Here is a 19,325-nt window from a genome sequence, read left to right on the forward strand (position 1 = left end):
AAATGATAAAGTATGATAGAGCTTTTGTAACAGTCAAATGCAGTCCCTTTTCCTAGCTAACTGGAGATCTTTAACTCTCTACTGATTCTCTTTTGATTATTTATTCATTCTGTTCTCTTAATTTGTGCAAGCTCTGAGGATAAAGGCAGCAGGTAGAAAGAGTAATCATGCCACCCCTTCCAAACCACTTCTGTGCTTTATCTTGAATTCATACCCAGTCCTAAATGGAAGAAGGAACCTTTTCCCCTAAACCGTTAGCCACTTGAGTAATCACTTACTAGCTAAGAGTAGGAATGGAGAAGTCATATAAAAAAAGCAAAAGGGAAAATTCACCTCTAAGAAGTCTCTCTCCTTACAGGAGCCCTCACCAAGCCCAAGTGATGCAGCTCCTGGACAGCCATGGGAACCCACAGCCCCTGCTCCTGCCATACCTGCAATCCTTCTCCAGCTCTTTCGACTCATCGGTGCAGTAGAAGAATCTGCCTTTGAAGAGCTGCACAGCAATGACAGCAAAGATGAACATGAAGAGCATATAAACAATGAGGATGTTGAGGACGTTCTTCAGGGAATTCACCACGCAGTCAAAGACAGCCTGGGGACAACAAGACAACGAGGTCAAGGGGCCAGAAGAAAGGCAAAGTGCATTACCCTGGCATCTGGCATTGGCCCACACGGGAGAGCAGTTACTCAACAGCTAAACCCATGTGTGCTTTCATTGGCTTGCACACCGACTGTTTGGTAGGAGAAAACATTGGCTCCCAACTCCTGCTCGCTTGATGGGTTTGGCGTGCCACTAAGTTGGTTTTTTTTTTTGGTGCTGCCCACAAAATCAAGAAATACCAGCCCTAAGCTAATATTCCCATGGCAAATTATGAAATGAAAAACGACCATCCATAATGGACTGGGAAAAAACTCATGAAATCTGCCACTCATTGGCCGTTATGTGAACTGTTTGAATAATAAGGAAAACACACCAGATGCAAAACAACCAAATCCTCTGAACAGCAGTGAAGTGTCTATCAAAGTTAAGTATGAATAACCTAGTGAGCATGTGTCACTTCTGAACTCTCTGTGAATAACTTCTCATACATTTATTTTTTGGTTATTAGTCACCGATTCATTGTTACAAGTGATTTGCAACTTCATTTGAGTCTGAGGAGTTTGTCATAATTACAGAAATGGAGCTGTGCTGCTGCCTGAGCACAGGGCTTGTACTATGCTGTTTCTGTTTCTCTGAATGGAAGTGAATAATTCCCAGAATTATGCTCCTAATGCAACACAGAAACCCAAAATTAAAACACTGGAAGTATCTCTAATCACTCTATTAATCTTGCTGATTGTTGTGTACAAGATCTCATCCAGGAAAAAAATGGAAAAGAGTTTTGAAGACAAGCCATGTGAATCTGACTTCTGCTTCACAAAGATTTCTGAATACTTCTTTAGAAATGGTAAAATTACTCTGTAAAATGACTTGGAAGTAAGGAAGTCATTCAACAGAGAGCGAATGCTTTGCAATCTGCAGTAAGACAGAGCTGCTCTTGACTGCTGCATGACCCAAGCATTGTGCATTTCAGATTTCCAAACAAATAAAGAGCATTTTCTACATTGTTCACCACCACGCTTCCTTATCTCGGGAGGTAAATTTAGTGCACATGAAAATGCATGAAATGAAAATTATTTAGGCATGAATTGCGGGTAAGGACAAAGGCAAATCTGTATAATAAGTAACTCTAATTTTTATGTAGCACTATGTGAAAACAGGAATCATCAGACGTTGTTTCACCACTGCAAAAGCATCCTTCATTTCTCCCCCATCTCTCAGAGAAAACAGCCTGAAAGCACTAATGAGACGTGAAGACGTTCTATAATAGATATTCCAGAATTCCAAAATGCAGAAATGATTAAATTTTGTAACATCTTCCACTGTCCTTCCAGGGCTGGCTCCATCTCAAAGCATTCTTCAGATGGTGCTGAATAAGTAACCACCAGACATTACGTTTATTTCACTTTGCAGCTTAGCATTCTGGAGATGAAAGGGTACAGCTATAAAACCCCACACCATACATTCTTTAATAGAAGAGATGAACAGATTAGAACTCCTCCCACAGCAATGCCATTTCTCTTCAGATAGACTATGGAAAACCTATTTTCTGGTGCATCATTTCTAGGAGCATCACATGTGCAAACAGTAATTTAATTTACGTGCAACTATTTTTTGCCTTTCTTTTTTTAGAAGTTTGATTTTTATGTGGCTTCACAATAATTCACAAACTGCGTCCAATGTTTGCAAAATTAACAAGTGTCTGACATTTGCCAAACATCTGCATGGCTATTTTTGTAGATCTGGCAAGGAGACGAATTGCAACAAAATAAAAGAAACAAAATTAGCTCAGATGAAGTTAACTCCATCAGCTTCCACTCAGATCTGCCGCAGACCTCCAGAGAAAGCAAGCTTTGGGGTTGTTTGCTCTCTAACCTTTAGTTTTGGCAGCCGTTTTATGGTCTTCAGTGGTCGCAGGACCCGCAGAACCCGCAGCGACTTGATCGTGTTGATGTCCTTGCCTTTGGTTCCTCTGCAAGGTATGAAAGGCACAAGAACAACAGAGGGAACAGTTTGGTCCTCAGGACATTAGCAAACCACCCAGTGCTACCCAGGGGTGTCACGTTTTGGTGCCATCCTCCCCTTGGATGCAGAGGGCTGCAGGCGACCGCTCACTTGTGATGTGTGGAGGGAAGCTGGGGCAGCACATGGACACTGCCAGACTCAGCCTCCCGTGCTGTCCAGCACTTCCCACCTTACTTCTAAGTGTCCCCAAGGAACCAGTGGCCTTCCTACCCCAGCTCTCCTCTGGCAGCGCTCACAGCTGGGCAGCACATATGGGCTGATGCCACTGGGAGGCTCACTTCAAAAGTGAGAAGGTCACACTGGCTGCTCACCCTGCCCCAGGCAGCTTGGGAAGACAGGAGGACATTTCTGTGTGCTCCTGGTACCTTTCTATCAGGGAAGCTGCGTTGGGACCAGCAGGCAGTGATCAGTGGACACTCTTTGGTGAGAGGCAGTGCTGTGCTCAGGACCAGAGCTGCTCTGTGTGCCCACAATCCTGCCCTCAGGTCTCTTTTGGAAGACATGCTACCAAACCCATGCTGGACCATGCAATATGATGGCATATTACATGCCTGGAACAGCACCAGGGCAACTCCCCACTTATGCATGCGGGCGCTGTAAGTCAGACTATTTTTTTAGTTCTTGTGTGTGCATGACATGAGGCCATTACTCTTGTCACCACAAAGAGGAACTAGGGGGAGAAAGGAGCTACTTTTCTCGTGCACTTCCAAAATGAACGGAAAAGAATTATTTCCCTCCCCACACGGTTACATATTCTTCCAATCCAACTGCAAAACAAAACAAAACAAAAAAGGCATTCTCCTTCATTTAGTATGAAGTGAAAATGGGATGGAAATCTTTAACAGAGTTTAATTCATGACTGGAGGTTTGGGTCTGAGGCTGAGCTGGGGTAACACAGGTGGGAATGAACAACATGTTGAGCAGATGCTGATATACCTACGCTAGTCTTCAGCTTGCTAACAAAGTTTGTCTACCAGGAAAGCAATACAAACACAAACAACACCAGAGACCCCTCACAGTGTGCACAAGGAGTGAGCTGCAAAGCCTACCCACAGCCTGTTAGCAGCCAGCCTTCTGCACCGTGCTGGAGAGGCACGGAGACTGGGAAGAAATGACCTCCTTTTGTGGGAAACCGACATTTCTGAGCCCTGCCGAGCGGCTTTTTGCAATCTGGCCACTTCTAACAGACCAGAAATTCAACACCAACACTGTGTTACTCAGTACAAATACTGGGCCAGACTCTGCAGCCTAGAAACACACATTCCTGTGACACATCCAGACTCTTTTTCACAGTTATCTGTAACTGCTGCTGTCCTGAAATACAATTAGAAGTCAGACATAAGTTATTTTTGGAGGGCTATAGGTTTTGTCCTGATGATCTCTACATAGAATATAACCTGCCTCAGCACGTGATTTAGAAGGAATGGAGAGGAGGAAGAAAGGAATGGAGATTTACCTGCTCTCTCCCTCCCAGTCTCTCAGGGCTGTTTTAGGGCCATTTTAGCAGCAGCAGCAGCAGATGGAAGCTGCCTGCTCGCAGGGCTTGTGTCCATGTGGCTGTGCTAATGCTCATGGAGTTACAGGACTGATTTCATACTGCAAAAGAGCCATTACATATTTAAAAGGAATATTTTTTCAATTTGTATCAGAGACCCTTTAATCTGGTCTGCATGAAGCAGACGGACAGCATAGTTAAGCTGGTTTTCCCTTTAAGTCTGAAGATAAATGAAGACTTACTCCATGTTCAGCTTTGCATACTTGCTTTCAAATCACCAACTGCTATTGAGCAAGAAGCAGAGCAGAAGGCAGTGAAGAAGTAGGAGCTGGGGGATGCAGGAGTGAGAGAAAAGCAAAGGAGATTGGGTTGAGGGGCAGCAGGAGGAAAGAAAAAGCACATAGGAAGAGGAAGGGACACCTTGGTCCAGAAATATATTAAATCTTTGGTTGTTTGTAGCCACATTTCTGGTCTGTAAATACACTCACAGCCCAGCTTAGCAGCACCGCCTCTCGCAGGTAGCAACTGAACCTCGACAGTCCTCAACTGGCTCAAGGCTGAACCACAGCAAATTCCCATCCTGTATCTTCCCAGCATTCTTGATCCAGGAGATCTGAAATTCTATTTGCTGTGCTGCTGTTTATTTGTGTCAAATAACAATTGCAGCAGTAAGGCCTCAGGAAAGTGAAGCCTGAGATGGGAACAGAGATAATTCTTGGCTCTGGAGCCATCTCAGGTATTAAAGGGCTGGCCCCAGGCACGGAGCAATGACCTCTGTGGATTTAATACTGGGGGGATGGTTAACCCAACCTTCTGGTGACAGCAAGTCCTTCCTCTTTGCTGCATGATGGATTAAGTGGCTTTTTCCTCACCCAAGGAAGTGTGTGCAGACTGCCCTGAGAGCTGGGAAGTGAAGGGAGACAGCTCCAGCCCTAAGAAATTCCTTCTCCCTGAACGAAGAACACTAAGAAGGGTTGATTTTTATTTTTTTTTCTTTCAAACACCCAAGCAAATTAAGAGTATGAGCTGATTAAATGTTAATGGGATTTATGATCTAAGTCATACGGAGGATCCTGAAGAATCTTACTTACTTCTTGTCACTAAGAGCTTTACCATAAGAGAAAGCTTTTCTGAAGGACTGGTGCTCAGAGTCAGAGCATTGCAAACTGCATTTTGATTAAATGTAATTTGCAACTATTTCAGCCAAATAGAACCTGAAGAAATGGTTTTGCTGTGTTCAAGAGTTATCTGGACCATGATGGGTTTTTTCACTACGCCAGTACAAAAGCCACAAATCCCAAAAGAAAAGGTCCAGATGCAACTAAAATTCTGTCAAAAGGGGCATGCAAGCACACATTTGACCAGAGCAGTCACACCTACACATATGTCACCACAAAACTAAATGGGTACGGAAGGAAAACATCTGTAAAAACTACCAAATTTGTAAGAACTATGGAAGAGCAAGCAAGAGAAAGACAGACAGCAAACAGACCCAGTGACCTGTAGGGGGAGGGAAACAGGAAGGAAGAAAAGGAAGAAAAAAACAAAACCAAAACTTATGTCAGTCCTGGTTGCGTTAGCCAGTACGGTTCTCCTGGAGCAGCTACCTGGAGTCTCCAAGGCAGCATGGATGCCCCAGTGAGGAGGAAAGGAGGTCACCCTGCCCTGCCTGAGCTCAGAGCTGCCTTCTGTGTCTCAGGGAGAAGGAAGGAAGAAATGAGCAGCCGGAGTTGGGGCCTCAAAGAGCTCTCCTGGTGTGCTGCAGGGGAGCGAACCCCACTGCTGGCCCAGGGCTGTGCTGTGACTGCAGGACCCTCTGTGTCCCCTGCCGTCCCCAAGGGAAAGCTGCTCAATGCCACCAACCAAACAGCCCCTGCAGATGCCTAAGTGTCACTTTTCACATCTCCTCCTTTGAAAATCGCACCTCCTGTCCTCTCAGGATCTCTCCCACTCTTTTCAGGTCAGGCAGGGCCAGGCTGTGTCACCTAAAGCTGGAGACCTAAAGCTGCTTTAGATCCAGCACTTGCTTTCCAAGAGCAAAACCACTCCTTTTCAATTAGGAAATAACAATCTTTCTGAACTCACACATCAGCAATGCAGCCCTCATGGTGCCCTCAAGTATTTCTGATGCTGATCTACTGTAGTTGCTGACATTCTGATCAAACGCAGCACCTGTCACCTGGCTTTCTAACCTGCTTTTATCCTGTGGTTAAAGGAAACTGGAATGAATGAGAGCTGTTAAGGGTTAGACAATGTTAAGATAACTTTTCACTGAATAATGTGACAGAGGGGTCGATGCGATGGGTGTAACATGGACCATTTCCACAGTGGTGTGTGTACACACATTTGACAGGCATAACAGTGCAGCAAGATACAGGAATAACATATTACCCCATGAAACTCCTAGAGAGAGATTCCAGCAAGAAGAAGACAAAGAAAGAGCAGAGTCAATGACAAACATAAGGCTATACAGTGCACCCCATGCAACTGCAGACACGTGTTGGCAGAGAAGCCAGTCCCATCCCACTCCCATCGAGTCACTGTCGTAAAAATAAACACACAAGAAAGCAACAGAATGGCTGTGCAGCCATACCCACACATCCCCCAGAGCTTCAGCCCTTCTAGACCTGGTACTTAGAGACAGGGCTTAACGGGCAGCGTTGGTGATAGGTAGGCAGTTGGACTAGATGATCCTAGAGGCCTTTTCCAACCTTAATGATTCTGTGATTCTATAAGTAGGCAGGGCAAATGCACCTTCATCCCTCTGACACTTTGGAGGTTGTATCTTTGGCTGTTTGGCAAACATCATCTGATTTTTCAGGGAGTAGTGTGAAACTCTCTGTGTCTCAGCCACCCTTCCAGTGCCAAAAATGGAAAAATGCAATCTCTCTGCTCCTATTCATCAGCTATTTCTGTGGAACAAGTGGGCTTTACACCTAGGGCTGGTAAATTTGGATGACATATTTACTAGCTTGCTTTAAGCTCCTCTGCTTCTGTTTCCCTGAAGACTAAAACATGTCTGTGTGTTTGTGGCAAATTTATCTCCAGAAAAAGAAAAGTATTTCCCCTTGAAATGCATTGCTAAACAGAGGACATCATTATCATTATTTTTTATCATCAGTATTATTAGTCTCTCCAGCATCTCACCGGGGATCTTGCTTTCAAAAATGTTTAAACTACAGCAAAGCATCTTCAAAAGCTGCAGGCAGAAAGGCTGGTTTGAAAGACGGAGTTGAACATCATGCACCTCGCAGCAGTGACTGATGCCATCTCATATGGCTACATAAACAGTCTGTTGCAATATTCCAGACAGAGGTAGGTCTGTTTTTCCTAGGTTTTCAGAGACACATCACATCACCTTGACTGGACACCCACCGGGTCAAGAACAAATTAACTCACACCACCTGAATGGAGATCACAAACAGAAACTACTAACAGCTACATTAAGTACATTTCTCCAGCGACATCAGCGATGGGTGACAGGACTCTGGTATTTGCAAAAACCCACTAACAAAACAATGAAAATCACCCAGTTCATTCCCCAGAAGCTCATTTTCAGGATTACTAAAATTCAGCAGGGTCAGTGCATCTGTTTGGCTTAACCAAACAGCACAGTTGAGTTAAGGAGCTTGCTATCCATCCAAACTTCATCTGAACTGTCTGATACTTGTTAGTATTCATAACTGGGCAGCAGGAGCAGAGAGCGAGCCATCTCCCCATGAATGACTGGATTTCCTGCTTTCAGACGAGAGCAGAGACAGCAGAAGGGTTCTCTCAGTTCTATGTCAGCACTCTCCCTGCCAGCTGAAATATGGGCACGTAGCAGCAGTTACAATCACAATAAAAATCACAGAAGAAATTCAAATTTTTCCAAGCCTCAGAAATAGGTTTGACTCACTTTAATCTGGAAGGTAGTAAATAGGCAGACAGGTTTTATGCATTCACTTTTGTAAATCCCTGTTCAATAATTGCTCAAAGAGCATGTAAAATAGAAACAGCTTGGGGCACGCTGTTATGAAGCACAGTCAGGGGATGTACAAGTAATTTATTTAAAAGCCGATGAGGGGTTGTTAGATATTCATGGTCCAATGTGAGCAATGGGAAACCTGAGCACAAAAAGACTTGGAAGGATAAAAAAATTATTCATTCTAATGCATAACTTGTCCAAAATAAAATCTTTTTGAAGAGAAAACATTTTAGAGGCAAACCCTGATGTTTGCTCTTACGGCTCAGAAGAATTTACCCACTACCCCTTCCCCAGTCTGTCTATAATGTTTGAATTCCTAATGGAAAAAGGGAAAATCTCAGTGAAACACAGAACTGGGTATGCATGCTATGCATGCCAGTATGAGGGGTGCTCTAAAAGTAACGCCTCCTGTTTTATTACATTGTCCCACGGCGTCGTAGGCAGACGTTAGTGGTACAGCAGTAGAGGCTGAAACATCTCACCAACATTCCATTGCTTTTTGTTGCTGTGCAACTGATGGCAGCAGAGGGGCAGTCTGACAGAATGGTGTGTGACACGGAAGCGTGTATGAAGCAAAGGGGGGCAACTGAATTCCTCCATGCAGAAAAAAATGACACTGGTTGACATTCCTCAAGACTTGCGGAATGTTTACGGAGACCAAACTGCAGGTGTCAGCACAGTGAGAGGAGGATGGTGTGTTTCAGCATGGAGATGAGCCACGTTCCAGATAGCCATGCACGGCCCTCACTCCGCAAAATGAAGAACACTTGGATCAGCTCATCTGTGCGAATCAGCAGATCGAATCAGCAGGTAACTGTGTATAGAATATCAGCTCCAATGCACTGGAAATGGTGGTGACAGCGCTGGAATGTTACAAAGTCTGTGCCAGATGGGTCCCACAAATGCTCACGTAGGAACAGAAATAAGACTTTATGCAAGTTTGTCAGGTCCTATTGAACTGGTGTAAGGTTGAAGGTTGACTGTTTCCTGCATCACACGATTACCAGTGACAAGACATGATGTCATCACTACTGCAGGCAAAACTGCAATCGTGGAGCTGCAACATGAATTCAGCACTGAAGGAAAAGCTCAAGGCACAACCCTCAGAAGGTGAAGTGATGTGCGCTGTCTTTTAGGATAGGGAAGGTGTGATTCTTCAGGATTTTCTGGGATGCTGACAAACCATCACCTCTGTCCATTACATTGCAATGCTGACTAAGCTGAAGGCTCAAACTTCTAGGGTCAGGCCAAGGAAGAAGACAGCCTTCCTCTTGCAACATGATAACACCAGGCCCCATACCAGTTTGAAGACCATGCAGCACACTGTCAATCTTTGCAGGACTGTCCCACCACGTCCACTGATTTGGTGCCTTCTGACTTCCATCTGTTTGGGTTGATGAAAGATGGATCACATGGGCGTTTTCCTTGGAATGATTCCATCATAGCAACTGTGAAACAGGGCGTCACCTCTGCTGGCGCAGATTGTTCATTGACATTGCTCATTGTGGTGTAAATGTGTAGCTAATGGTGAACATGTTGAAAAACAGAGTTTCATAGCTGAGAATTTGTTATATCAAACAGTGTTATCGTGCTCTTTGTATGTGTTGCAGTTTCCATAAGAACAGGTAGGAGGCATTACTTTCAGAGCAACCTACGTACCTGTGACTAATATTATTTAACATTTCTTTCTCTCTTCAGCCTTTATATCTCAAAACAGCTTACCTTAAAACAGAGAAGTCTTTTTTTTGAGAGGAGATGAGTGATAATCAACAGTGGCAAAGTCTCTAATAAGGGATGAGATGGCAGCCCCCTCTCAACATACTGGGCAAAACTTTTTCCCAGATCAAAATAATTATGTAGCAAGGATTGGGCACAGAAAGCCCAAACCCCAGTATCTATTGAAAATACTGCTCTCAAATACCAGCTTAGGATTGAAGAATTTGTGCACATGACTTTAGGTCTACTTTTTCTGTTCTGTCTTTAATACGTTCTACTTGGTAACTGAGAAATGCTGTTCCTCAACTGGTTCACAAATCATTCCAGAAATTCCATGTCCTGTTCATCTACTGCTTGCATGAGTCCAATCACTGTAGACACTTTTTTTATCCAGCATTCACTATGAAGAACAACGATCTAAAACACAGATGTTACAGCTCTCATGCGAAGGGGATCTTGACACTTCAGAAAATGAAAACCTCCTGGGAAATATTCCAGACCAACATTACCAGAAAGATCCCAGTATCCTTTTATGCTGGTAGCAACACGTAAGCATGTCAGAGGAGCAGCAGATATGGCCATCTGCCCAAAAATTACCATCAGCCTGAAGGAAGCAAGACACGCTTCCACAGTTGCCTGACAAAGGTGAATGGGTTTTCTCATTAGCAAGTAAAACACTGCTAATTTCTTCATCTTCACTAATCATCGTGTCAACAAACAGGTGAGTGGATTTTGGACATGGGCTGCTAATCGTTCACTGTAATTATTCAAGTCTAATTTAGCAGAAAATTATACTGGCCAATTCTCAAAGCCTACTTCCTGGTCAAGCTTCAGAACTTCTCAAAAAAATTTCTGCACCGCAGTGACGCTGTGTCCCAGAAATACAGGGGGGTAAATTTCTTTCTGCCATCCAACTGTGAGCTCCCCAAATTCTGAGGAACCTGCATGGCTCTTCCTATGGTCTGTTCTGAGAAAAAAAATGTTCCAACTAAGAGCTAATCTTCATTTTATAAAAACAAATTATCTGCGTTTGTTGCATAAAACCCTTTATGACACTAAAGAAGCACACGGAACCTTATTTAATGTCATAAATAGAGGGAGCTATTAGCAGTAAAAGGAAACTCTCTGGAAATACAAATACGCTGAACGAGAGAGGAGGGCAGAAATACCAAGGTATATGAATCATAAATGTGAATCATAAGTATCCATAACTCTAGGAATAACGTTCTGTAAGAAGTTCACTGAGCTCTCAGCTCCGTTTATCAACTATTTTTTCATTGCAATGACAATTTTTAAAACGATTGCCTGAAGAGAGAAGACTGCCACAAAGCGCTGTGACGCTTGCTTGAAAAGAAGGTGGCCAGAAGGTCCCCAACATCTTGGCTCAACCTTTGAAGGAACAGCAAATAAACTCACTCCAAGGCTGGGAGCATTTTCAAGAGATCAAATGTAGATCTTTTTCCACCCAGCTGTAAGATGATGAAGAGCAAAAACCGGACGTTTTTCTGAGGAACTGATTCACAAACACTGCACCTGAGCTGGCCATGCACCATGCTCCTGCCTCGTCTGCAGTTTATTCCCTTAGAAACCTGGGTGATAAGAAAAATGTACTTACGAGAAGGCAAATGCCACCAAGGCCCCACTGACCACAATGAAGTCCAAGATGTTCCACAGGTCACGGAAATAGGAGCCAGGGTGGAGTAACAGCCCCAGGTCAATCATCTTAGGAGAAAACACATCCCAAGAATGAGTTTCAGCAAAACAAGTATCAAATTACAGTTAATGAAGCACAGAGGAACCTCGAGCAACAACCCTTCACAAACCCTTCTAGGTTTGGCACCAGCTGGGCAATGTTGAGATACTGAGTCAAGCTGTGTATCTCTATAAGCACACAAAGAGCTCTGTCACAGCCAAATTTGAAGCCAATAACTATAACCAAATGCATGCCAGAAAACCACACTAACTGTTGTATAAATTCTTTTCATAGATGCACATTAATTTATATGAACAGACATCTGTGTGTGATAATAGTTTAATTTTATACTACCTCAGTCCTACCAGCTTAGTAGGAATTAATGCTGGGAATAGGAGGATATAATGAAATACAAAGAGGGGATGAGAAGACCCACAGCCAAATGCAGCAAAGAAAACTCCCACTCTGGATCACTTGCTAAAGGATGCTGCTCACTGTGCAGCCTTACTTGCTTCTGCATGAGCCTAATTCTTCCTTAAATGCTGCTAAGGATCTTCTAACTTAAATGCTCAACGTGAAACTCGACAAACCAAGCATCAGCTGCTACAGATATTCCTGATCAGCATCAAAAGAAGATGGAAGAAGCAGACGTGTCTCAGTGAGGTTCATCAGCTGCTGAGTCCTGAGCCACGCACAGACATTTCTGCATCGTGCACCCACCTTTCTCAGCCTCTTACACAACCACAGCTACTAAAGATATCTTTATTTTCCTCTGTGAAATGTGAGACTGAAAAGAATGAGGAAGGCGGCTACAGAGAAGCATCTGTTACGTATTGGCTACTTCTGAATGCTGCTCCTGATTTAAAGCTTTTCATCACCAACACCCCCAGCAAGCTCTGCTGCACTCCACCCTCTCCCTGCAGGTTCCCAGAAATAGAAGAGTGTGAATCTGATAGGCGAGGTGAACATTTGTGTGGAAAGACTCTTACCTTGATTACCATCTCGAAGGTAAAGACACCCGTAAAAATATAATCCAAGTACTTCAGAGCCTGAATTGGAAAGAGAAGTGTACGCTGAAATGATCTGCGTGTGAGCAAAGTGTAAAAGGTCTCTTTTAGCCATGGTCTACTAGACACAGCGCTGATGGATAAATACCCTCTTCATGGAGGTTGGACACTTTGAACAGAAACTTAAATCATCCTGTTTCAGCCCTTAGTATTTTTTCCCAGTCCTTGCCAGCCCACAGAGCGCGTGCCCATGGGTTGCTTCAGTGCACCTGCATACCCAGCACGTTTAATAAGGCAAAATGGATATTACAAATCAACATATTTGAACATCCTTTCCTGAAAAGCTTGTTTGCCAGCATCTGTGTAGCGGTCTGGGTTTTTCTGCTGTAACTGATGATAACACTATTAAAGACATTGGGAGCATAAGAGAGTGATAAAACCCTTTTGTTAAAGCTCATTGCACAGTTATTAAGGATGTGGAAGAAAGATTGCTTGTAGATACTTCAGCTCATTACCTCTATAGGGATTCCTTGATCCTCGTTGGAAAAAGATGATACTGACAAGACTCAAAGGCAGGAGGCCAGCTGCATACCACAGATAACTACGTCAAAGATTCTAAAATCAGGCGACTGCATCTTGCAATTTGTGAACCCCCAGCCCTGCATGCTCACTGGTGCCCACACAGCAGGCTGTGACCACCTCTGTGCCCCTGTTCTGCTGTGGGTGTGCTGGGGGACGCCTCGCTCCCTGCTGCAATGACCAATGCTGCACTGGTTGGGGTCACACTCCCACTTCTCAGAAGATGAACCTTCTGAGTTTGGCTTCATACCCACGCATAAATAATTTCATACTGGTTCTACTCATTATGCCAAGGCAACAAGCCGCTTTCATACCACTTTTTCCTTCCTCAGATTCTGCTCCTTTGGAGATGGGAACCTGCACGCGCATAACTGCCAGGAGAAGAAACACAACTTTATTCTGGCTGCACTGGCCAGTACTCACATCGTTCCTCGGTGATTCTGCTTGGACGGGGTCTTCTGCTGCCAGGGCAATGCTGCTGAGGGCAATGACGATGAGGATGACCATCTCGAAGTAGCGCAGGTTGACGATGTAGTGGAAGAGACGCCGGATCCTGCGAACGACAGAAGCACGTGGAGGAATGCTGCAGGTGCCCCACAGCAGTAAGTACAGCACGGTGGCAGAAGGACAGCGTTCAACAACAAGGACATCTTTAGGATTCTTATCACAACAACGATAAGAAAATACAAACCAGGATTAACAGCTTTAATCTCAAGCTTGCAACAGTTCTGCGGTGAGATTTATGATAAAGCATTCAACATCTCTGTACTGCTCCTTCTGCAAAGCAGGGATGTGCATCTATTATCACAAGAGCACTATCAGAAGAAAGAAATCAAGTCTGAATGCCTGAAAGACAAATTACACGCCCTTCAAACCTATTCACTTTGAACTCACAGAAAGAAGTCCTGTGAGTTCAAAACTAGTTTCGAAATCCTTCTAATATCAAATAATCCCTTTGAAATTGACATGTTTCAGGTACTTTGAGACCCTCAGCTGAATCTGGCACTGTAACTGTGACTGTTCGTTCTCAGAAGCTCTCTTTTGCACAGCACCTCTTCCTGCACTTTATTCTAAGCCATTCCTTATACGTTGGACAAATACTTAAACATAATATATTTGATGAGTTTAATATTCTGGTTCATAAATGGTGTCCAAGAAAAGTAACAAATGCTTCATTTTCTAAGCAAAGGAAAACTATTCCCATATTTCAGCTAATTTACAAACACTTCACAGCAAATGCAGAGAACTCTACATAAATCCATTGAACAAAGGTCTTCAGTTCTGTCAAGAATCAAATCATGCATGCAACTAACCAACAACCTTGTTATGGAAGATGTAATTCAGTTACTGTATTGCATTTTCTCTAACCAAACATCCAAAGAGTCAGATTTTGCTTTTCACATCGACTTACATCTTCCTTTTCTCTGGATTACTAATGGATGCAGAATGAAAAAGAATTACAAATATCAAGGGTACAGATTTGATATGAAGCAACACGAAGGAAAATGTTGTGGTTTCCTGAACTCCTTACTCTATTCCTTGACAGTAGAGGGTTATCATCTATGTTCTCTATGAATCCATACAAACAAAAACCAACATTTTCAACGACTGCCTGTAATTGCAATTCACGTATCAAATTCAATTCATCACAGAAATAACATCTTTATTTTTAGATCTTCATCATTCATAACAAGTGATGAGAAAGCAGAAGTATGAGTAAACCTCCAGTGGTGCTGGAGGAATCACCATAATGCATGTGTGTTTGAAAAGGGTGGGTGGCACTTGGGAAGTGATGCACCTTATTAACGTTTCCCAAACGCCCTTTCTGGCAGGACCTGGGTCATGTGTACCCCATGGGGTTTGGAAGGGAGCTAGTTAGAAAGAGATGGGGTGAAAATCTTCCCAAGCCAGAAAGCAGAGAGACCTCTCCAGAGAACTAATCAGCAGCCACCACATCTAGGGGCATCCAGTTGGGTTTGCATCTTGTCCAGAAAAAGAGAAACAAATTGCTGGCGTTCCTGGAGCTGGGACTTCGTCTTGCTATTTCTTTTGGGTCCTGTGTTATAATACCTCTCTTCCAGGCAACTTTTTTTTTTTTTTTTTTTTTTTTTTAATGGTCTTTTTGTAGAACTTCTGGTGTGGAGAGCAAGAGATATAAACAAGAAAACTCAAGCACCACTGAACTCTGGAACACAAGGCTCAGGACGAGGTGAGAAAAGGCAATCGCATGCAGCAAATGACAACATTTTTCTGTTTTTTTCTTTTGTCAGCACAGTCTGCTGCTCAGCTCAGACCTTTCTTGACCTGGGGATGCCCACCTCCTGCTCTCAGGAGGTAGAGGTTGCTAACTTTAGCAACACTTTTGTAGCTAACACTCGTTTTTGGTGGTCATGTCACAACAAAAAAGACCCAAGTTCCCAAATAACAGGGAAATACTGCTTCCTTACCCAACCAGACAGGGTCCAATCTCCATAATTCAAGTCTGTCTCAGACAGCTGCATTTTCTGCTGCACTATGAGTGCACCCCAGCTAATGCTCTCCCTCCTATTAGCAGCATTTTAGACATATTCAAAGGAAATTATTTGAAATAGTACAGCATGATCGCAGCATTCGGATAAGGGAAAGCCTTCTGCACTTTCAGCTCAGTTATCCTGAAGATTTCTGAGGTTCATTGGCAGGTGGTTGGAGAAAACCAGAAAGAACAACCGTCTCTTTCACGGATCTCACACAGAAGGGGCTCTTGTCTTCAGTTCATTTCCCTCGGAGATTAGATTAGCAGCAGTTTGGGTCATTCTCCCTCTCTTACACCTGGCATTGAGAGTCTCCAGTCTTCCCCACTGATACAGCTGCACAAGCAGAGTGTATGACCCTGGAGTAGGCAGTGAATCACAGAATCATAGAATGGCCTGCGTTGCAAAGGAGCACAATGCTCATCCAGTTCCAACCCCCTTCTGTTTGCAGGTCACCAACCAGCAGCCCAGGCTGCCCAGAGCCACATCCAGCCTGGCCTTGAATGCCTGCAGGGATGGGGCATCCACAGCCTCCTTGGGCAGTGGTGTAGGCTGAATTACTTTGTGGGTACTTGCATTTAAAGGAGAGATTCAGCCTGCCAGACCACAGCTTCCACCACAGATGCATTTCTGATGTCAAAGATGAGCACATGGAGTGGTCCCTCCTTGTTCCACTGACTACACAGGCATCCAGGATGTCTCATCGGGACAGCAGAGAGTCAACCACTGTTCCCTTTAATCAGCTTGCCCTAGGAAGGGGCCAAGCCTACTTCTGGCACCTGAACATGCAGAGGACAACCTCAGAGAACAGCAACTAAGATATGCAACACGTCTACCCGGGCCAGAGAGAAGCAGTCACATCTGCTCCTGGCAGATATCTGGATTGGCAGAAGTTTCAAACACCCTCTGTTGCCCTAAGTGACTGCTTTAAGTGACTCATAGGCCTTTATGCTACAATTATTACAACCCCCGCTGCACTTGTCTAGTCCTGCAGCCCTTCAAAGCGACACATTCTCTATTTACAGCCTTTGCGTACAAAGCTCCCCGTGAGGCGGAGATGCCTGAAGCAGAAGAAATGCTGTAATCCCAGCAGATCCCACAAGCTGTACTCTCAGACTTAGAAAATGGAAATAAATAAATAAATATTCATGCATTTCCAATTCAAAGTTTTCGGTGATGTGGGAGTAATGGAATAATAGGAAAAAATACAAATTCCAGCAGACGATCCTTCAAGGATCTGCTGCCATCACAACCACCTCCTGCCTGCACCTCCTGGAAATGTCTCCTCCCAGTGCTGCCCATCGCTCTCATCACTGGCAGCCACATTTCCTGCAGTGATCTACAGCTGAACAAATAACTGCCCACAGTTAAGAAGGGTCTGCCTAAACCATCATCATTTCCCTTTACTGGCAATTGATTCTCCTAATAAAGCTGAGCTGAACAGCAGTATCTGGTTTGCAGCCTCCACGAGCTTTTATTTGATTTTCCAGTGCTTTTGATAGGCAGAGATGAAGATTGAGCTAATGATGTTTGTCTGAACACCCATCCTTGAAGTACATGTAACCCACGAGCACCATTTAAGAGCCAAGGGACTTACGGGTTCGTAGGACTTAGGATGAACATGGAACTGTAAGGCAAGATTGGTTTAGGCCCATTTTTTGTCAAGTCATCAACGTCCTTCTTCTCTTCCGCTTTACTTTCAAACTCAACGCTGTTCACTGAAACATGAATTAAAGGAAACAGAAATCAGAGTTAAAAATGCATCTCCCCTCTGCACAGAGAAGGCTGCCTGCAACAGCTGGATATGCAAACAATGCAGCTGGGATAGAAAACAGCTTTGAATACGTTGATTAAATGTGATGAACAATCATTTGATTATTATCACCGCTATTTACTACAGTACTGCAATTATATTTCTTAACCGCTGTACTGGTGAGCAATACAGCAGAAATGGGCAGGAAATGAAGATGCCCAGAGCAGACAAAGAAACCTTGCATTTATCTGTACAAGAGCTGCCAAAGTGGGGATGGAGAGCCCATCCCAAATATCATAAGCCACTATGGAGAGATCAGCTGGGGATCTTTGGAAAGAAAAAAAGGCAACGAGTCCCACCAACCTCATGATTCTGAACCTTTTCCCACAGATGAGTAGCAGGATTGGCTTTGCAGAACGTAAAAGAACAAATTCATAGATGAGCTTCAATACTATTTGTGCTAAGGGCTGGAAAGGACTTCTTGGATCAGCAGGTTACACGTCTGCATCATGCACCGCCGTTTTGGCATCGCTCCCCATGTACAAAAGTGTCATGTTCCACCTCACATCAGGCTTTTAACTTACACAACTCCATTTCAGAAGATCATTCTGAATCTCAGTCCCAAAAGGTTGGAAATACGTTCTATAATTTCCATTATAAGTTTACTTGCAGTGGGTTTGTAAGATTATTTACTTAAAATAATGTTCAATATATGAACTGGAAGACATTTCAGACTGCGAATGCTTTTCTCAGAGAGAAGAGACTCTTCTCAGACAGAGAGATTCACTTCTCTATTAATTCACAGGAGCTGGTATCCAAAACCCTCACTCACTTATCATGCCTTAGAAGAAGGGGCTTTTATTCCCTTTTATTTTGCAACAAAATGACATTTCGCTGTGTGTGAGTGACATGTTCCATCAATCCCTTGCTGTATCTCAAGCTAGATACACAGGAAATGGCCAGGAAGGAAAGAGTCTGATAAACTTTGATTGATGGGAACTCAGTATTGCAATAAGGTAAAATCACCAGTTGGGAAAAAAAAGAAGAAAAGACGACAGGTTAAGTCCCGTGTGGCTGACAATGGCAATGCACGTGGAGCCTCAGCTCTTGGGACTTCTCCATGCCATGCCTGCACAGCTTGGGATGAGCCACAAGCTGCTCAGCTTGTGTCTGGATATGGGGTCTGTCTACAAAACAGTGTAAACCCACCCCTATAGACCTATGGCTCTGGAAAAGAATAATAACAAGTGGCAGGGGGACAAAGCACTCACTGGGAATGACGGTGGTTTCTCCTGGCGGGGCAGTGATGGTGACAGGGATGTTCACAGTGGTGGTTTTGTCCAGAGGCGGCTGAATCATGCGTGTCACGTTCTTCTGGTTGTCAGCATCTTCTGGCTGCTCCGGCACTTTCTGCAGATAGGTGCTGGGAAGGGTGTGCACCGGGATGCTCACACTCCCACTGGCCTCAATCTCACACTGATTCTCCCTAAGGCAGAAGAGCGGATGTTATTAAATACGCTCTGACAAAGATTCAGAGAACATATGCTGCAGCTCCTGCTAGATTTTCCTAGACTGCTCTCTACATAGAAGTCCTTTGCAGAAAATTCACAGGCTGCAGGAAAACCTCCTGGAAGCACAAGGTGTGACCTTTTCCTCTGAGACCTGAAGCGACATCCAAATACAGCACTAAGAGAAACCATGCCAGTGAAAGCAACTTTATTCTAATTAACGAGATTCATAACCGTGTTCCCTGAGTAAGGACACATGGCACTTGCATGCAGCAGTGACATTAGCTCTCCAGCATCAGCTGCTTTCTGAATCAATTCTGACATTCTGCTGCTTAATGTTCTCCCGAGGCCTTATTTAAATGTGGTGATTCTCTTTTCCAGTCCTAAACCACTCTGTAACGTTGTCATAAATGGCTTCTGCAGCTTTTCCTCCGCAGCAGTGACTATATTTCAGTGAGCACATGATCGAAT

The 19,325-nt window shown here is 44.0% G+C and overlaps 1 protein-coding gene across 1 annotated transcript in view; it reads right to left on the reverse strand.

Moving 5' to 3' along the window:
• CACNA1B (calcium voltage-gated channel subunit alpha1 B) overlaps positions 1 to 19,325 on the reverse strand; it is a 251,358-nt gene that overhangs the window by 40,245 nt on the left and 191,788 nt on the right. Inside the window, exons 21-27 of the mRNA XM_042879063.1 lie at positions 18,618 to 18,832; positions 17,191 to 17,311; positions 13,507 to 13,636; positions 12,487 to 12,546; positions 11,420 to 11,526; positions 2,477 to 2,573; positions 432 to 592 (exon numbers count right to left, since the gene is read on the reverse strand). Coding sequence (XP_042734997.1) covers positions 432 to 592; positions 2,477 to 2,573; positions 11,420 to 11,526; positions 12,487 to 12,546; positions 13,507 to 13,636; positions 17,191 to 17,311; positions 18,618 to 18,832 — 891 coding nt within the window. The remainder of the gene's footprint in view (positions 1 to 431; positions 593 to 2,476; positions 2,574 to 11,419; positions 11,527 to 12,486; positions 12,547 to 13,506; positions 13,637 to 17,190; positions 17,312 to 18,617; positions 18,833 to 19,325) is intronic.

Source organism: Lagopus leucura, unplaced genomic scaffold, assembly GCF_019238085.1.
Source record: "Lagopus leucura isolate 7727_CA_CO unplaced genomic scaffold, USGS_WTPT01 Super-Scaffold_100022, whole genome shotgun sequence".
Classification (NCBI taxonomy): domain Eukaryota; kingdom Metazoa; phylum Chordata; class Aves; order Galliformes; family Phasianidae; genus Lagopus; species Lagopus leucura.